This window comes from Ipomoea nil, unplaced genomic scaffold (genome assembly GCF_001879475.1).
Source record: "Ipomoea nil cultivar Tokyo-kokei standard unplaced genomic scaffold, Asagao_1.1 scaffold2701, whole genome shotgun sequence".
In the NCBI taxonomy this organism is placed as follows: Eukaryota; Viridiplantae; Streptophyta; class Magnoliopsida; order Solanales; family Convolvulaceae; genus Ipomoea; species Ipomoea nil.
The window spans coordinates 849,113-866,702 of record NW_017619129.1 but is presented as its reverse complement, the minus strand read 5'-3'; the positions used below and the strand labels follow the sequence as shown (position 1 = coordinate 866,702).

General features: G+C 32.4%; 1 protein-coding gene across 1 annotated transcript; it reads right to left on the bottom strand.

The window, feature by feature from the left end:
* Positions 1-13,747: 13,747 nt before the first annotated feature.
* LOC109155338 lies at positions 13,748-14,699 on the bottom strand. Its single transcript, XM_019303023.1, has 3 exons — positions 14,663-14,699; positions 14,464-14,561; positions 13,748-14,407 (listed from the first exon to the last, which is right to left on the bottom strand). Exons 1-3 carry the CDS (start codon positions 14,697-14,699, stop codon positions 13,748-13,750), a joined length of 795 nt encoding a protein of 264 aa, XP_019158568.1.
* Between the last annotated feature and the right edge of the window lie 2,891 nt (positions 14,700-17,590).

The following is a 17,590-nucleotide window of genomic DNA, read 5'->3' as shown; positions in this document are numbered from 1 at the left end:
GAGGTAAATAGAATTCTCAGCTCCTTCGAGCTGCATACATAAATCAACAACTATGAATCAGAAATGAAAAAATCTAAAATCACCAAAACTAAAATGCAAAACTAAAATAATATGTTATGGATGAATAGTATGTAAATTTACACTGGATTCTAGTAGGTCTGACGTTTGTTCGGTTTAGTTTTTGGGCTTGTGCGTTGGGTTCTTAACTCAACGCACCGACTTAACTAAATGGCTGCACAGACAGAACATAACCCATAACACACTTCTATTAAGGTTGCACATACCTCTTTCCGGTTGCACCTTCATTGTTGAGGAGATATCCCACCGCAAAACATTATTGCTGAGTACAAATGTTTAAATACAACTCACACTCTATCAACAATAATTTATAACCGTAAATATATTATTCAACACCATAATTAGTTGATCCTTAGCATGGAATATATTCCAATCTATTCCTAACCATATATAGCTCTAATATTACAATTACTTATACACCCTTATGCATAGACTATTAACATAGATGAAAAATAAATCTCTTTCAATCTCACCCTTTGATATGTTATGATTTAATGGATGAGATGAGGCCTACACAATCCTTTTGTGTCATGCATGGCAAATCATTATTCTTCTTTGCTTCACCACCACTCCAAATACCTGCAATGATCATTATATCAACTTACAATATTAGTGTTTTCACACATCTTATTGTAATCTAGGACTGGGCAAGCTATAATGCATATGGCCCAAACTACACTAAAAGATTAAATCTAAGCAATTAGACACTCTAATCATATATATGTATTCTTATAAATATATAGATGTTCTCTCTTCTATTTTAAATGTAGACTCTTAAAACATATCATTGTGAAGTTGAAGATATGATTTTACCAGAGAAATTAATTTAATGTCGATATATGATATACCTATAGTGAAATATATTATGGATGAAAGCTATAAAAGATGAATTGAGTTACATAAAGTAACCACCAACAGAAGGAAGAGAGCTCTATAGAGTTTGGAAGCCATGAAGAAGATGATAATGGTGTGAAGAGATTGATGGTAATGATGAGAATATATAGGTGAATATTTTGACTAATTGGTAAAACACGTTATACTTTTGGTAACAACAATTTGAGGAATTAATAAACGTTATATATTTATTTACTTTTTAAATATAATTTAGATACATAATTTCTGTTGATAAGAACAAAATTTCACAATACAAGACACAAAACTTCATAACATAAGACATAACGTAAAGTTACAACACAAAACACATACACATGATCCAGAATTCACGGTGTAATGTGAACCTTGGTCCATAGGACGGGGCGCACAATACATTGTGCGTCCTGGTGAACGATATAATGACTGGCTAGTTACCTGGTAGGAACACTACTGTAAAATTAATGAATAAATTACCGTATATTTAAACAGCACCGTATAATAAAACAATACTGAATTTATAATCAAATACACCAAGAAAAAACTTCTAGAAATAAGTAGAGATTTGTCACAAATTGACTGCTTAAGTACCAAGTTTTAACCAGAGTTTTTCATAAACATTCACGATCACTCTATCAGAAGTTTTTTCAATACCTATACTGGTATACATTTTTCATGTAAGTTTAATATTCTTAAAAATATTTTACAAGTAATGAAACAAGTATTGCTCCATTTACATTTTCTTTCGGCAACATATAGGATCAGGTCGGGGCAGATCTAGAGGGAGGGTACCACCCTCACCCCTTATGTGTGTCTGTATATATATATATATATATATATATATATATATATATATATATATAACAGTACTTTATATATATAAATAAAATGTATATAAAAATCATTAGATGTTTAAGTAGTTTAGGATTTTGTTCTCTTGATTTTATATCATATATTCTGAGGTCAGACCCCAACAACAATATCCTATCTCAAATTTTGTAATAGACCTTTTTTAATTCATTTAAACTTTGTCCTTACTCAAAACAATTTCCAAATCCACCCTTGTAGGATCTGCTAGAATTTTTCTGATAAAATATTCTCTAACAAAAATAACATCATCATCATCTTCAACAACAACAATAATAATAATGATAATAATAATCAAAATTACATATTTCACTAATAACTCATTCAACCAGAAATTCACACATAAAGCCAAACTGAAAGCATTCTTATTAATCTCAGGAAATCAAATCTTGGCCAGGTCTTATGTATTACTTATTTCACAAAATTGAAATGATGGTTTAGTACTTTGATCAACCGATCAGAACAGCTCTTAATTAATGTTTGTCTGAGGTTCAGGTGGATAAGCACTGCGCCTAGGTGGTCTCTTATGTAAAATAATGTTTTTATCACAATAGCAATCACTCAAAGGATCGGGAGCTACACAATCCTTTTTTGTCTTGCATGGCAAATCATTATTCTTCTTTGTTTCACCACCAATCCAAATACCTGCAATAATCATTATATCAACTTACAATATTAGTATTTTCACACATCTTATTGTAATTTAGTACTGGGCAGGTTATAATGCATATGACCCAAACCACACTAAAAGATTAAATCTAAGCAATTAGACAGTCTAATCATATATATGTATTCTTATAAACATATATGTTCTCTCTTATATTTTTAATGTAGACTCTTAAAACATATCATTGTGAAGTTGAAGCTATGATTTTACCAGAGAAATTAATTTAATGTCGGTATATGATATACCCATAGTGAAATATTTTATGGGTGAAAGCTATAAAAGATGAATTGACTTACATGAAGTAACCACCAACAGAAGGAAGAGAGCTCTATAGAGTTTGGAAGCCATGAAGAAGATGATAATGGTGTGAAGAGATTGATGGTAATGATGAGAATATATAGGTGAATATTTTGACTAATTGGTAAAACACGTTATACTTTTGGTAACAACAATTAGAGGAATTAATAAACGTTATATATTTATTTACTTTTTAAATATAATTTAGATACATAATTTGTGTTGATAAGCACAGAATTTCAGAACACAAGACACAAAACTTCATAACATAAGACATAACGTAAAGTTACAACACAAAACACATACGCATGAACCAGAATCCATGGTGTAATGTGAACCTTGGTCCATGGTATAAAGATTGAATATATATAATATTGGCTGTGATCTCTTTGAATCCCTTCCATATATAATAAACCCAATCGTTATACCCTGCACCAGTGCACCACGGTGCATATAGCATTGTGCGTCCCGTGCCTCTCAAAACGACGTCGTTTTGTTACGTTGTGTGGGAAGTCGGTGCGACAGAGTGTATGTGTATTATGTCATATAATTATGTACATTATGTTATATAGTTATGTACATTCTGGTATACAATTATGTACATTATTTTATACAATTATGTACATTCGAACACGCGATTATTTTTAACAGTTAAAAATTTATGTGTATTTGTTATACAATTATGTACATTCTCATATACAATTATGTACATTTTCAAAACATGAATTTTTTTTAACAAGTTAACAGCAAACATGGAAAATCGAAATTTTCAAAAAATAAAATAAAAAGTGCAAAACGATGTCGTTTTGCACCAGGACGTACAATGCAATGTACGCCATGGTGCACGATATAAATTTCCATAATAAACCTCCAACAAGTCAAATTATTTTGTATGATACCATTTTATTTAATTTTGTACCTCCATTTGTTTAATTCGATCAATCCCTTAAATTTTGTACGTTACAATTATATATGAGCATTAACCATTAACACATATATATCGTTATAATAATTTCTGTCAATATCACTAATATTGTGGCAGTATTAACATCACTACCATGTCATATTTTTATTTTTTAAAATTAATAATTTATTGATACTATATCCTATTTTACTTTTCATATTTACTACTCTATCAATCTTATTTTATGTATTTAGTTCAGTTAACGACACTTGATTGAAATTATTTTTAATTCAACCACAACATTAGATTTATTATTAGTGTATAAAATTTATATAATTAGAAATTACATTAAAAGTACTATTAAATATTATTTAAAAATATTTTTTAAATATTAAAATCGTATGCAATAACATTAAATTAAATATTATTAAAATTTGAATGACGAATAACTTCAATCAAACATCGCTAGTGGGATAAGATGCATAAAATAAAATGGAGAGAGTTAGGGATATGCGTTAGATAGGTTCGAACGGATCGATTTTCCAAAGAACAACCCTTTCATGATTTCGGTTTAATATTTTATAATCCAATAATATTCCAATCTATGAAGAAAAAATAAAAATCAAACTCATCAATTTTTCTGACTTTAGGATTCGGCCAGACTTGTCGAATTTTTGAATTCAATTGGATTTGAAAATTAAATATGTAAAAGTTGTAATTAACAAGGAAAATAACAATTCTTTAATTTTTATATCTCAAAATAATAATTTACAAGCGCCAATGAGTCAATGACTTTATGGTCTAATGACACGAGTGACTCTCCAAGTGGGAGGTTATAGGTCCGATCCACATGGTACTACATTGTAACAGAGTCAGTAATACAAAAAAAAAAATAACAATAATAATAATAAAATGAGTTAATACCCAAAATCGTCCTCGACTATAGTGGTTTCTCTCAATTTCGTCCTAAACGACTTTGGTGACCTAATATCGTCTCAGACTTTTGTGTTTCGCTCAATTTAGTCTTCCATTTGTTATTCCGTCAAATTGGTGTTAAATTAAGGAACAATTCAGTAATGTCAATATTGATCTCTCTTTACTTTCAACTTGTGAAGTGCGAAATTCCTCTTTCTTGTACGAATTACACCCAGAATTACTCCCAGACCTGCAAATCAAATTTTATATTCGCAGTTTTAGGAATAATTCTGGGAGTAATTCGTAAAAAAAAAAAAAAAAAAAAAAAAAAAAGGATTTCGCAGTTCACATGTCTATGAGTAAAGATATGCTAATATTAAAATTACTGAATTGTCTATTTATTTAACACCAAATGGACAGAATAACAAATGAGGGACTAAATTGAGCAAAAATACAAAAGTCTATGACTAAATTGAGCTAAACACAAAAGTCTGGGACGATATTAGGTCACCAAAGTCGTTTAGGACGAAATTGAGAAAAACCACTATAGTCGAGGACGATTTTAGGTATTAACTCATAATAAAACACTTAAGCAAGTAAGTTACAAATTAAATTACAAGGAAAAATAATAATTTACATTAACATCTTACAAAATACTAACGAAATTAAACCTTAACAAATTACATATTTACCAAGTTACAACATGTCAATTTGTCATTTGTCAACATCCGAATTACACCCATTGTCACACATCCAGTTATCCAAATTTCCAAATTCCAATTTCCAGAATGCATCAATGTCTCAGTCATTCTTCCTCTTCCTATCCAAATGCTCATTGTGTGTCTATATGTGGATGATTTAGTTTATACTGAAAATGATTCTGTGATGTTTGAAATGTTTAAGAAGTCTATGATGCTCGAGTTTGATATGTCGTTTGACCTTGGAATGATGCATTGTTTTTTGAGTATTGAAGTGAAGCAAACTGCTACTAGAATTTTTATTTGTCAAAAGAAATATGTGAAAGAAATTTTAGAAAGGTTCGGAAGGAAGGGATGCAATTCTGCAAGTACCCCTATGGAGACAGGTTTGAATTTAGTTCATGAAGGTAGGAAACAGTACTCTTTATAAGCATATCGTAGGCACTTTAATGTATCTGACTGCAACAAGGCCAGACATGCATAATGCATGCGTTAAGCCTCATTAGTCGGTTCATGGATTGCCCAAGAGAAGCACATCTGCAAGCAACCAAAAGGATTTTACGTTACTTGCAAGGAAGTATTGAATATGGTTTATATATTCTACAACTAAAGCTTCGTGGTGTTCAAAGAAGCAACTAATTGTCACTTTGTCAACAACTAAAGCTTAATATGTATCTGTGTCTACATGTGCTTGCCATGCTGTATGGTTAAGAAATATTCTTGAGGAGCTACACTTCAAGCAAATAGGATCTACTTCAATTTTTTTTTTTTTATAACAGCTCTACAATTAAGCTTTCAAAAAATCTTATTTTGCATGGAAGAACTAAGCATATAGATGTCAGGTTCCACTTCTTGAGAGCCCTCACAAATAGTGGAGTTATTAATCTTATTCATTGCAGAAGTGAATATCAGGTTGCTGACTTATTTACCAAGTGACTCAAGCTCTCTGCATTTTCAAAAGCTACGAAAGCTACTTGGGAACTAGACTTTGGATGAGTCTCTGGGTATCACACCTAAATTGAAAGCTTGACATTTTCAATTTATGGAAGGGAATGTTAAATACTATTGAAATAAATAATAATATAAGTCCTAGTATTTTGGCATTATTTTACTACTTCTTATTAGTGCTCAGTTAGTTTGTTAGTACGTGATTTGTTAGCTAGTGGTCAGATCATTAGTATGTGGTTAGTTTTTGTAATGCCTATATAAAAGACTATCACATGCATAATGAGTTTTACATACTTCTGTTTCTCCTTATTTTATACGGAATAACATTTTACTCTAGGGGTAACATTGATGTTGCGAGGATTGTGAGAGTTGAATCAAACCATTGAAAATGTTGAGCATGCTCGAGCTTGTATGTCAAGCTCTCAATGAAAGCACTAATGATGGAACTAATTTATCCGGGGTATGCATTTATACGGATCAACAAGCTCACATAAATTAAAAGAATGAAAATACAATGAATAATATAATTGCAATGATATTTCCTTGATTGATATAAATGTATTTCTAGAATATAATAAGGGATTAGACAAGATATGTCTTGTAGGAAAATTAAACATGATCTGTAATTTCAAGACAATGCAATATTTATATAAGGCATGGACCAACAAACTCCCCTAAAGTCATGGTTGACCACAAGACTAAGTCGAGGCCCACGCAGTGTGCCCGTGAGACTAAGTCAATGCTCATCAATTTGGGCCTTGGAGACCTGCTCGAGATTTTGGACCTTGGCCGCTCGGGCTATCTTCTTATGCCTCGAGCTATGCACTCCCAAGCGGGATCCTATTATTGAGTTGTTTCTAATATCTCCATCAACTTGTACAATACAATTGTTAATTTGTTGTTTTCCTTGTTAATTACTACTTTTCGCCATTTTAGGTACTTAATTTTAGAATCTAATTTGAAATCGAAATTCGAGATGTGTGACTAAATCCGAAAAGGAAACAAATTCGATGTGTTTAAAGTTTGTTTAAAATGGATTGGATATAAAAAAAAATTAAATTGAAAATCAAAAGGGTACAACGTTTGAAAAATTGATTCGTCCAAACTTGTCTAACGCACACTACTAACTGGTAGGAAACTTTTACTATTAGGTGTTGATTTTGTGACTATTGTGCTAGTTAGCTGGTAGGTCAACACTACTGTAAAATCAATGAATAAGTTACAGTATATTTAAATAGCACCATATATAATAGAACAATACTGAATTTATAATCAATACACCAAGAAAAAACTTCTAAAAATAAGTAAAGGTTTGTCACAAATTGACTGCTTAAATACCAAATTTCAACTAGAGTTTTTCATAAACATTCACGATCACTCCACAAGTTTTATAAATACCTATACTGCTATGCATTTTTCATGTAAGTTTAATATTTTTAAAATCTTTTGCAAAGTAATGAAACAAGTATTGCTCCATTTACATGTGCTTCCGGCAACATATAGGATCAGGCCAGGGCAAATCTAGAGGGAGGGTACCACCCTCACCCCTTATATATATACGTATGTGTATATATACATATATAACAGTACTTTATAACAAAAATAAAATGTATATAAAATTATTAGATGTTCAAGTAGTTTAGCATTTTGTTCTCTTAAGATAAAATATATATATATATATATATATATATATATAGGCTTCGAATCCGATGCAACCCCTATGATACATGAGATCATGAGATCTCATGATATCCATTGATTCATTTTCCATGAATGATTGAGATTATAAGAGATTCATATAGTAATTAAGGATATATTGATATCAAAAGGATTAAATAGTAATTGTAGTTATTTGTTTAATTATGAACATAATTGAATTAGAATCTTCTGCACTTTATTAGGGAGATTATGAATGGAAATTGATATATAGAATTATTCTACCACCTCTGTTGAACATAAAAATTGTGTGAAGAATACAGTGGGGTGAAAACGAACGGGTGCGACTGCAGAAACAACCAAGAAGCACACTTCAAGAATGATTTGTGGCAACACAGGTATGTGCATATACGTGTTCAGGCGTGTGCATATGTTGAGGAAATTGGGTGTGTGCGTTTTTGTATAGGTGTTTGCATTGTAGTGAAAAGTAAGAGCTTAGTAGATATAGTATTGCACATGGAAATTTTTTTATTGTACTTTCATGCGTAGGTGTGTGCATGTTAATAGTTAATGCTATTGGGGTGTGTGCACGGTTTAGGTAAAAGGTATGATGGTGTGTGCATTTGTGTAGTATGGCGTGTGCAAATTACAGGGCCTGCGGACTTTGCAACATGTCGGTTTTTTGTTTTATTTTGTTTTGGTGTGTACGTGTTTCATGTCGTTTTTTTTTGTTTTCTATTTTTTTTTAGAATCTAAAAGCACTTGGTTTGTGCACCACTTCATACCGTGTGGGGGCGTGTATGGGTATATGGTTTTGTTTGTTTGGTGTGTCCGTTATTTCATCCGGGCATGTTCATAACATTGTGTTTTATGAAGGCATTGCAACATTGAGCGTGCTTTTTTTTTTGCTTTTAGGTTTGTGCAAGTTTATTGCAATTACGTAACCAACAAAACCCAACTATATGACTTTGAGTTTTGTATAGGCTTTTGCAATTTCGGTTTTTTTTTTTTTTTTTTTTTTTTTTTAATTTGATGCGTAGGTGTGTGCACGAATTAGTGGTAGCGTGTGCGTTAGCCTGTCAAAGGAACTTTGCATCGTGTCGATTATTTTTTTTACGGTGGTGTGTGCATTCGTGTGGTATAACGTGTGCAAATTTCTAGCAATGGGACTTTGCATCTTGTTGTGGTCTTTTTTTAAAAAAAAAAATTATTTCTGATGGGATGGTGGTTGCATTTATGTAGGTGGGTGTGTGCAAAGACTAAGAGTGATTTGATGAGTTGTGAGTGTTTCGTGGGGGGCGTGTATGGGTATATGTTTTTTGTGTGTGCGTTACTTCATTCGGGCGTGTGCATAACAAAGAAAATTTCTGGAAGAAGAAGAATTGTAGCTAGTCTAATACAATTTATTAAAACCTGGAATGTTTCTGTTAATTAAACTCATCATAGCTCATGTAGCTTTTATTGAAACAGTGATCACAAATAAAATAAAATATGCTCCATTCCAACTAATAATGTCAGTAAACCATGATATAAGGTATCCATTGCAATAAATCATAAGAGAGACAATATGTTAACAGTTTAACTTATGAATTCAGTTTTGTATGCCGGGTGTCCACTGAAAGCTAAAGCTCAAGAATAACAAGTCTTGAGCATAAAACTTAAATGGTGTGACATATGGAAAAATGGGAAGCTCAAAACATATGCAAAGCCTGAGCTCAAGTTATTAACTTCATTTTACAATAACAAGCTTTACATCACATACTGGTTCAACTCCAAAAATACAATGTTGGCCACCTAGTGAATTTGTGAAGGATTTTGTTACTGTCAGAATTGTACACAAACCATTCTATTACCCAAGAATAAATAGAAAAATGAAATTAGGAGTAATGTTACAAATGGCACAAAACCTTGGTCCACGCATACTGGTTCAACTCCAAAGTAGGGATGTCTCCAGTGGAATTTGCATAATTAATTCTCAAAGGACCTTCAACAAAACATAAACGCCAGGCTTGTTTGAGAGTTTTAATAATGTAAACATAAACGACATACCACACCTATGCACACACCATGGTCAACATCTAACGCACTCACCTAATATTGAGATTAGAGTCATAAAATAGAGACTAATAGATAACAGGAAGTTAAGACTTAAAGAGAAAGTGAGACACAATATTACTAATAACTTCTTAGGCCTTAATATATACGGAGTACTACTAAACATGTGTAGTATGGGGCACAACTACATATCTACATTAACATACTGGTGATCTGATACGGCCACATTCCAACACATTAGCTCAATTATTCAAAAAATAAGTAATTACATAAATGAAACTCCTATAATGAAATGATGGAGATTAAAAGAAGTATAATGTTATACGGATGGTGGAGGCAGGGGTGGACACGGTCGACGGAAAGGTGGTTACGGTGACGGCCGTGACCGTGGATATGGCGGCAGCAACCGTGGTTATGGTGGCGATTACTCGAGGGGTGACATTGATGTTGCGAGGATTGTGAGAGTTGAATCTCACCATTGACAATGTGGAGCAAGATCAAGCTTGTATGTCGAGCTCTCAATGAAAACACTAATGATGGAACTAATTTATCCAGGGTATGCATTTATACAGATGAACAAGCTCACATATTGACATAAATTAAAGGAATGAAAATAGAAAGAATAATATAATTGCAATGATATTTCCTTGATTGATATAAATGTATTACAAGAATTTATAAGGGATTAGACAAGATATGTCTTGTAGGGAAATTAAACATGATCTGTAATGTCAACACAATGCAATATTTATACAAGGCATGGACCAACAAACTCCAAGTCATTGTTGACCACAACACTAAGTCGAAACCCACGCAGTCGCCTTGGAGACCTGCTTTAGATTTTAGACCTTGGCCGCTCGGACTATCTTCTTATGCCTCGAGCTATGCACTCCCAGGCGGGTTCCTATTATTGGGTTGTTTCCAATATCGATCTCCATCAATTTGTACAATACAATTGTTAATTTGTTGTTTTCCTTGTTAATTACTACTTTTCGCCATTTTAGAATTTAATTTGAAATCGAAATTCGAGATATGCGACCAAATCCCAAAAGGAAACAAATTCGATGAGTTTAAAGATTTTTTTAAAATGGATTGGATATTAAAAAATTAAATTGAAAATCAAAAGGGTAAAGCTAAGCGTTTGAAAAATCGATTCGTCCAAACTTGTGTGACGCACACTCCTAATTGGTAGGAAAATTTTACTATTAGGTGTTGGTTTTGTGACTATTGTGCTAGTTAGCTGGTAGGACAACACTACTCTAAAATCAATGAATAAGTTATAGTGTATATAAACAGCACCGTATAATAAAGCAATACTGAATTTATAATCAATACATAAAAAAAAAAAACTTTTAGAAATAAGTAGAGGTTTGTCACAAATTGAGTGCTTAAGTATCAAGTTTTAAACAGAGTTTTTCATAAATATTCACGATCTCTCTACCAGAAGTTTTTTCAAAACCTATATTGCTATACATTTTTCATGTAGGTTCAATATTCTTAAAAATATTTTACAAAGTAATGAAACAAGTACTGATCCATTTACATGTGCTTTCGACAACATATAGGATCAAGTCGGGGCAGATCTAGAGGAAGGGTACTGCCCTAACCCCTTACATATATATGTATGTATATATACACATATAACAGTACTTTTTATATATATAAATAAAATGTATATAAAAATTATTAGATGTTTAAGAAGCTTAGGATTTTGTTCTCTTGATTTTGTATCATATATTATGGGGTCAAAATTAAACCAAACAAGAATATCATATCTCAAATTTTATAATAGACATCTTTTAATTCATTTGAACTTCATCCTTACTCAAAAAAAAAAAAATCAAATCCACCCTTGTGGAGGATCTGCAAGATGGCTATGCTAGAATTTTTCTGATAAAATATTCTCTAACAACAACAACAATAATAATAATAATCAAAAAGACATATTTCACTAATAACTCATTCAACCAGAAATTCACACATAGAGCCATAGAGGCAAAGTGAAAGTATTCCTATTAATCTCAAGAAATCAAATCTGGGTCTTATTTATTATTTGTTTCTCAGAATTGAAATGATGGTTTAGTACTTTGATCAACAGATCAGAACGGCTCTTAATTAATGCTTGTAAATGGGAGATTCCTCAGGTTCGGGTGGACGAGCGATAGGGGGCCTAGGTGGTCTCTTAAAACAAATACAATACTTATTAACATCGTCAAGATAGTCATCACAATGGCAATAACTCGAAGGATCGGGAAATTCACAATCCTTATCTGTCTTGCATTGCAAACGATGAAAATTCTCTGCTTCACCATCACGTACTCCAAATACCTGCAATCATTATATCAACTTACAATATTAGTGTTTTCACATATCTTATTATAATATAGGATTAGACAGGCTATAATGCACACCACCCAAACCACACTAAAAGATTAAATTCAATCAATTAGACACTCTAATCATATAACTTCACTAGACACTCTAATCATATTATTCTTAAAAATATTTTACAAAGTTATGAAACAAGTATTGCTCCATTACATGTGCTTTCCGCAACATACGAATCAGGCCGGGACTAATAGAAAGAGGGAGGGTAATGGGGCAGTTGCCCATCCTCACCGCTCCCACCCTCTTATATATATGTATGCAGGGCATGTATATATATACATATATAGCACTACTTTATATATATATATATATATATATATATATATATATATATATATATATATATATATATATATATATATATATATATATATATATATATATATATATATAGAGGAGTGATCACATGTGGCCATGTTGTTAGGTGTGGTCATATGGTCAATTATAGACCATTAGATTAGATAGATCTAATGAATCATATTAATCAAGATTTTTTCAGCATTTTCGCGCACATTCTTCTACCCAGCGAACTGTAAGGGTAAACTTGTAATAAAACACCGGAATAAGGAAAATCATATTGTTGTGTGTTTTATTACACTATTGGTGCATGTTGTCAACACTGTTGGTGTATTCTGGAACTCGACCGCTATAAATGGCCACTGTAATTACCATAACACGGGAATACATCATTGGTGTGTTTCACTATGGTGTGTTTTATTACACTATTGGTGTATGTTGTCAACACTGTTGGTGTATTCTGGAACCCGCCCGCTATAAATGGTCATTGTAATTACCATAACACCCCCACTTACTAAAACGCGCGAAAATCCTCAGAATTACCACAGCCTTTAGATTAAACTGATTCAACGACACAGATACGACCACACGACCACACCTAATAACATGACCACATATGAGCGTTTTTCTATATATATATATATATATATATATATATATATATATATATATATATATATATAATGTATACAAAAATTACTTCTTCCATCTCATTTTACCTATCTTACTTTCCTTTTTAGTTTGTCCCAAAATAATGTCATCTTTTTAAAATTGAACATAACTATCACTCTCATTTTTCAATTTACCCTTTTAATTTGACTTTTCAAATTTCTAGAGGTAAGTACAATTATACTTTGTACAAATAATACCTACTTTTGAGAGGCAAAATTGGGAAGTGGGTAATATTTGTTATATTGTATTAAAAACCGTTCAAAAAATAAATAAGACAATCAATTACGGACGGAGAAAGTATTAGACGTATGTTTAAGTAGCTTAGGATTTTGTTCTCTTAAGATTTTATATCATACATATCTTGGGGCCGGGTCAAAGCCCAACACCAATATCCCATCTCAAATTTTGTGATAGACATTTTTTGAGAAGAAGGAATTAATTCATTAAATCAGCTTCAAGAACGTTTACAAGAAAAGAAGGTGGAGAATCTAACCACTCCCCGCAATCTGACATAGAAAAGACCGCCCTAGCAAGAGTATGGGCTGCACTATTCGCAGACCGCCTAACACAATTAAATTCAACATCTCCTATGTCAGATGCTAAATTTTTAATATCATCTACCAGTAAACCAAAAGCAGAATTAAAAGCAGCAGAACGAATGGCATGAAAAAGTACTTGTGAATCCATTTCAATTTCCACTCCTCCCATGCCGGTGCCTTTCAACCAACTCAAAGCCTCCCGTAGACCCATGGCCTCGGCCTCCTTCACCCGGTAAAATCCATCAAGAATCATATTCTTAGCAGCCATGAACCTCCCCGGATCATCACGTATCACCCAGCCTAGCCCCATACGGTTTGTACCTTGATCCAAAGAAGCATCCGAGTTCAGTTTATACCACCCTTGCCATGGCCTCATCCAGCGCACAACAGGATCAGCAACACTGTGATCAGTCCCCATCGCATTCGCACTCAACCATCCCTCCAAAAAACTAAAAGCCCTTTGGATGAACACACTCGAGTTAAACACAATGTCATTCCACACACTGTCGTTTCTCCCTGACCAAATAGCCCAGCAAGCCATTACAAAATAAGGCAACTTAGCATTATCCAAAGAACTCAAACACCATAAAAACCAGTCTGTAATATTATTACCAGAATATAAACAAAAATGCGCCAGCCCCATATTAATCCAAATCCATTTTGCTTCCACACAAAAAGCAAAAAGATGTAGCGCAGACTCATCAGACAACCTGCACATGTAACAATCCAACCCACACTGAACATTTTTAGAGCACAAAGCATCCCGTGTAGGGAGATAAGCCGAAGCTAGCTGCCATCCAAAACACTTTACCTTCGGAGGAATATGTAAATTCCATAACTTTAACCATGATTTTCCGTCAGCCTGCGTGAATGTCAAATGCTTGTAACAGGACTTCACAGTATACATGCCCTTCTCATCCCAGTGCCAAGCCCAGTGATCCAGTGGCCTCCTCAAACTAATAGGAATATTCAAAATAAGATTAGCATCATGAGGATCAAAAATATCACGAACACAATCAACATCCCAGTGATAGACATTTTTAAATTCATTTGAACTTCATTCTCATTAGAAAAATTTTAAAATTCGCCCTTGTGAGGATCTGCAAGATGGTTATGGTAGAATTTTTCTACTAAAATATTCTTTTTTAATAATAATAATAATAATAATAATAATAATCAAAATCACATATTTCACTAAAAAGTCATTCAACCAGAAATTCAGATATAGAGCAAAAGTGAAAGTATAATTCCTATTAATCTCAGGAAATCAAATCTAAGTTTTATTTATTACATTACATAGTTCTCTGCAGAATTGAAATGATTGGTATAGTACTTTGATCAAAAGATCAAAACAACTCTTAATTATGAAGTTTGGGTGGACCAAACGATTAAAATTCTCTGCTTCACCACCACTCTAAATACTTGCAATCATCATTATATCAACTAATTACAATATTAGTGTTTTCACACATATTATTGTAATCTAGGATTAGGCAGGCTATAATGCACATCATCCAAACCACACTAAAAGATTAAATCTAATCAATTAGACTGTCTAATCATATATATGTAGTCTTATAAACATATATGTTCTCTCTTATATTTATTTTTAATGTAGACTCTTAACATATACCATTGTGAAGTTGAAGATCTGATTTTATCAGATAAATTATTTTAATGTCGGTATATGATATACGCATAGTAAAATATTTTATGGGTGAAAGCTATAAAAGATGAATGGACTTAAATGAAGCAACCACCAACAGAAGAAAGAGACTTGAAAAGAGTTTGGAAGCTATGAAGAAGATGATATTGGTCTGAAGAGATTGATGGTGATGATATAATATATATATATCGGTGAATATTTTGACTAATTGGTAAAAAAGAATATACTTTTGGTAACAACTTAATTGGAGGAATTAATTAAGAATAAATCGTTGATCCAATGTGTATATTGATTGTCGATGCTGTGGCTTGGAAATTTATATCTATATCTATAAATATAATGATGAATTAATTAAAACGAAATCGTTGAATCCCTTCTATAATATTAAACCTCCAACCAGTCAAAGTATCTGTAAAGTTACGTTTTTGTATGATACGGAGTACCATTTTATTTAATTTTGTACCCCATTTTGTTTAATTCGATCAATCCTTATATTTTAAAACTAATATTTTCACATGTGCGATGCATGGAATGAATTTATTAAAATATTTTGATCGATATATATACAATTATATAAATTATTACATCGAATATTATATAATGCAATTGAAGAATTGAGTTGGATCGATTATATATTCTGATGTTATCATTGCTTGAATTCGAACAAATAATTGCACAATTAATAGTCAATGTGTAGATGTATGCATCCGGTGCTGAAACTTTAGAGATTTTAAGTATCAGTGTTCAGTGAATTATATCTGGGGATCAAATTTAATTTTGAGTGAATTATTAATATTCATTACCTTTTCCAATTGGTCTAATTTGTTTTTCATCTTTAAGCAAAATCTTCCTTATACATTCTATACATAATTACACATCTTTATATATACGTATTATAATGAGGTCCTATAATTTTGGATAAAGATATGGTACACAATCAGTCATAATTAATTTTTTTTGAATCATTCATACGTTTTTTTTTCTTTTGTAAAATTCTATGTTCTATTTTTAAAATGGTTAAAATCAACAATTAATTTTTTCATCTAGAATTTTTTAAAATATGGTATATCAAATATTTAAACTTTGGAAAGTGTTAAGGTAAATTCTTGGCCGAAGAAATTTTATTTTTGTGATTTTTCTAAATTTTTTGATGTATTCATGTTATCTCATTTGATATTCAGTACTCATAGAGGCATAGGCAATGGCAACAAAGAAACAGACACAGACAAATTAAAGAATAAATTTATGACTTTGTTATGTTCGTTAATCTGTACGTCAATATGCAATTTCCATACTTATACTGTATCAGCTTTCAATAATATTAATAATAATTAAGCAAATAACATTTTACAACGGTCGCGGATTAACTGTTATGTATTAGTGTGAATTGAACCTATTTGAGAGAAGTCAAAATTACGAAAGGTTGATGTGTTTTTGTTGCACTAACGAAAAGTGCTAATTTTGTTTGACATTGTGAAGTGCTAATTTGCACGACTTCGAATTGTTAGCACATGAATTAATGCACCATTGAACGAAGGTATTTCTCAGGTTTCTTGCTCGGTTTGTATGATCGTAGAAGTCTTTTCCGGCGCTAGTATCACTCCTGGTGAGTTCGCCTCTTCATTCTTGATCCTTGTATATGGTTTTTGATGCTCTGAGTTGGTGACTGGAGTTGGATTGTATTGGAGATGGTTTGGATGATTCCAGCCTCGGTCCAATGATCCTTGTATTTTCCGGCCTTTTTGGAGTGTTGCCATCCGCGTTTGGGTGAGGGAAGGGGTGGTGGAACTGATCTGGATGGGGTCTGGCGTTAGGGATGGCTTTGTGGTTTTTTCCGGCGATGGTCTGAAGATTTTCCGGTGCTTCCGGAGAGAGGTGGGTTTGTGTTCAGTGTTGTTCGTAGTTTGTAGTAGTTTGGTCGGTTTTCTGGCGGAAACTATGTCACCGGCGGTTCTCCAGTCGCCAGGGCCGTCCCTGGGCATGTTTGCCCAGGGCTGGCGCACAGGGCCCCCAACTTTTTGGGGACCCATATTTAAAAAAAAAAAAAATTATATATGTATATAAGCCGCATTA